Source organism: Oratosquilla oratoria, chromosome 19 (genome assembly GCF_046742065.1).
Source record: "Oratosquilla oratoria isolate Oo_2021 chromosome 19, ASM4674206v1, whole genome shotgun sequence".
Lineage (NCBI taxonomy): Eukaryota > Metazoa > Arthropoda > Malacostraca > Stomatopoda > Squillidae > Oratosquilla > Oratosquilla oratoria.
The window spans coordinates 22,679,882-22,683,359 of record NC_134795.1 but is presented as its reverse complement, the minus strand read 5'-3'; the positions used below and the strand labels follow the sequence as shown (position 1 = coordinate 22,683,359).

General features: G+C 39.4%; 1 protein-coding gene across 3 annotated transcripts in view; it reads left to right on the top strand.

Annotated features, from left to right (window-relative positions):
- Positions 1-1,197, top strand: part of LOC143035803 (UDP-glucosyltransferase 2-like) — a 16,828-nt gene extending 15,631 nt beyond the window's left edge. For 2 of the 3 annotated variants that reach the window (XM_076202777.1, XM_076202778.1), the window contains 2 exons: positions 319-462; positions 892-1,197. In XM_076202777.1, the coding sequence (XP_076058892.1) occupies positions 319-462; positions 892-1,015 (268 nt within the window). In that variant the 3' untranslated portion in view covers positions 1,016-1,197. The remainder of the gene's footprint in view (positions 1-318; positions 463-891) is intronic. The other variant, XM_076202776.1, reaches the window with a different exon arrangement.
- Positions 1,198-3,478: the final 2,281 nt, after the last annotated feature.

The window sequence follows — 3,478 nt, the reverse complement described above, 5'->3', positions numbered from 1 at the left end:
TCATCCATACATAACCTTTCTCCAATCACACCTATCCACTACCTTCTCTCTTCCCTGCTCAACAGACATTCATCTCTTCCTCAAACCCCCCCCTCACCCCAACCATCCATCATTTTTTTTTTTTTTTATGAGTAATGACAAACATCAGCATAAGTTCCTTCTCATAGTCCATCCTTAGGTGCGTTGGAAAGACATAAAATTTTGAAATACTTCTACACTAAATACTAACTTGAAAGGAAGATAATAATAATGGCTTCAAGCTATGAGGATGTAGATTCAACTTCAAAGTCGGTAGAGATTATTCTGTCTTTTCCCAAGGCTTCATGAAAATGTGCGGAAGAAGAGCGCAATCGTGAGGGACCAGCCGATGACGTCGGAGGAGACCGTTGTCTACTGGACCGAATATGTTATTCGTCACGGCGGGGCGGACCACCTCCGCTGCCCTGCCGTAGATATGAGCTGGTAAGTACAGACAGAGGTAAAAGTCATATTCCACTCGTCTCTGAGTCACAAAAGCCCTAGTGCCACCATTACAGTAGTTATCAATTAAAGAAGAATACAATTACCATAAGAATACAATTACCATAAGAATACAATTACCATAAGGATACAATTACCATAAGAATGCAATTACCATAAGAATACAATTACCATAAGAATACAATTACCATAAGAATACAATTACCATAAGAATACAATTACCATAAGAATACAATTACCATAATCAAAGAATAATACAATTACCATAAGCTAGAGCAGACTTCGTAACCGTAGCATACCTAAGCTCATATATAACCATTGAACGAGGATAATAAAGCGAGAGAGAAGGGGGAGGGAGAGAGAGGGGAGGATATGAAAGAAAACTGTCAATACATTCTGTTTCTTCTTCAGGTTCATCCTGTATAACTTCGATGTCTGGCTCGCTTTGTTTCTGGCCATCTGTCTTGTGGTCTTCATTCCCTTCGCCCTGTTGAGGTGCTGCCTTCGTGGTACGAAGAAGCACCACACAGACTAGTCTTCAACCTTAATTTATTGTTTTCGCCCTGGAAACACATGTGAGGGGATGAAAAATCGGTCAATTCTTTCAGAAAGAATTGAAATCAAAATGGCGCACTTTGGACTCAGTACAACATGGTGTTACCCTCAGAGGGATGAAGTTACATGCATCCAGCCAGAAAATATATATATATATATATATATATATATATATATATATATATATATATATACATATATATATATATATATATATAATGATCAGCCTCATCTAAGAGGTTAATCGAAAGAGAGTTATCGGTGTATGTTAGGTGATGGTGGTCCTTCGAAAAAATAAAGTCAAATTTCTTTTGCTAAATTTTAGTTTTGCATTTGGTAGATATGGATGTGATTACAGCTCTGGATTCAAGACTTTATATCCTTGTTGTGGCCTGAACCGTCTCCTACAGGAAGTAATTACCTTAATACAAGCATAAACAAACCTAAAAAATGCCTATATGTGCAATCACGAACAAAAGCTTTGACCCACTGGGAGCTTTTCACGATGTAAAAATAAAATTCGTAATCTTACAATTGTTTTTATTTATTCGAGAAACCTACCTAATTGTAAGCTATATATAGGAACCATATGAGGACGGAGCCTTTATTTGTACGACGTTTCGCTTATTACAGCTTTTTCAAGTACACGTTGAGATAAAAATGCTTGAGATTTAATAAAGGTCATGGCGGGAACGGGGAGAGAAAAAGGGGGGAAAGGAAGAGGAGGAGGAGGAGGAGGAGGAGGAGGGTGGGGGGATTGGACACTGGGAAAGGATGAGAATGCTGGCCCAAACGTCCGTGGGCGAAATGTCCACAAAGGGTGGTTTAAATATTTAATATTTTGCTGGCCATGGGTATTAGGGGAATAATGTGAGGAGATATGTTAAACATGCCCCTGTTTTGTTCAATAGTGTTCGTTCCTTGAATGATTGCTGCTTCTAAACACTTCCTGCGGATTTTGTCTGGTTCCCGCATCAGCAGCTCTGCATTCTTCCAGTCCATAAGATGGTTTTCCTTGTTTCTATGTGTCACACATGCATTGGTGGTGACATCATGCCTGACGTCGTAACGATGTTCACGTATTCGTGTATTCAGGTCGCGTGACGTTTCTCCGATGTAAACTTTATCACATCCTGAACACGGAATACGATAAACACCGGCTTTGGTGCCCGGTGTCTGGTTGTTGTGTGTTTCCGTCTTCGTGATGTCTTTTATTGTTCTGCTTGTCTGGCACACTATTTCCAAGTTGGTGGTTCTTAAAAGACGTGTCAGGTTGGTGGCAACGTCGCCGGTTGGCAACACGAGACGTCTAGTTGTGCTGTCCTGCTGCCTACGGCTTTCCCGAATCTTAGCGGCCTGCTGTTTGCAATTTTCTAAAAGAAACTCTGGAAATTTTAGTGTTCAAAAGGTCTCTTTAATAAACCTGCACTCTTCTTCTAAGTATTTTGCACTACATATCCTAAATGCCCTAAGGAAAAAACCTATTACTACTCATGGCCAGCAAAATATTAAATATTTAAACCACCCTTTGTGGACATTTCTCACAAGGACGTTTGGGCCAGCTTTCTCATCCTTTCCCAGTGTCCAATCCCCCCACCCTCCTCCTCCTCCTCCTCCTCTTCCTTCCTCCTCCCTTTTTCTCTCCCGTTCCCTCCTCGCCCCTTATTTCCTCGCAAGCATTGGAATCTCAACGTGTACTTGAAAAAGCTGTAATAAGCGAAACGTCGTACAAATAAAGGCTCCGTCCTCATATGGTGTTTATCTAGTCAATCTTGTCGGCAGACTGCCACTTTTAAGCTATATATAGGAAATCATGTCACTCGCGCGACAACAACAAAAAATCATATTAATGTTGTGAGAACTATAGCGTAGGTCAAACCTTTACTCGAAACTGTACTGACCGTTAGGGAGTTCCACTCTTTCTGGACGGTGTGTCTGAGTAGAACCCCATAGAGAAATCAAGCATATATTGGATAACCATATCACCAACATAGTTTTCTACTTTAAACTGACATAGACGCCTTTTACTAATATGGCCAGATAATCCAATTGAAATATTTGGATTTCCAATTCTTCATAATTTCCTTTTTTCATAGTACATTTTTGTCAACATATTTATTACACAATGTTCCCTTCCTCGTCGCTGATTGGTTGAAGTCATTTTTGTTATCCTTGATACAAAAATTACCCAAACCGATATACAGTCTGATATTTGACACCTTCAAAACATTTCTAGATGAAATTAAATCAGTCTTGAAAACATGAAAAAGGATTCGGGACCTAGAGAACTAGAAGTTTTATATTGTTAGCAGTGACCATAGTAGTTAAGGTTAGAATGCCAAGCAGGACCTCACGAACTTTTCATAAATGAATACGTCAGCAGCGGAATAATTGAAATTTATATTCCTTGAACTTTTCTTTGATTTGTTATTAATTCATTTAT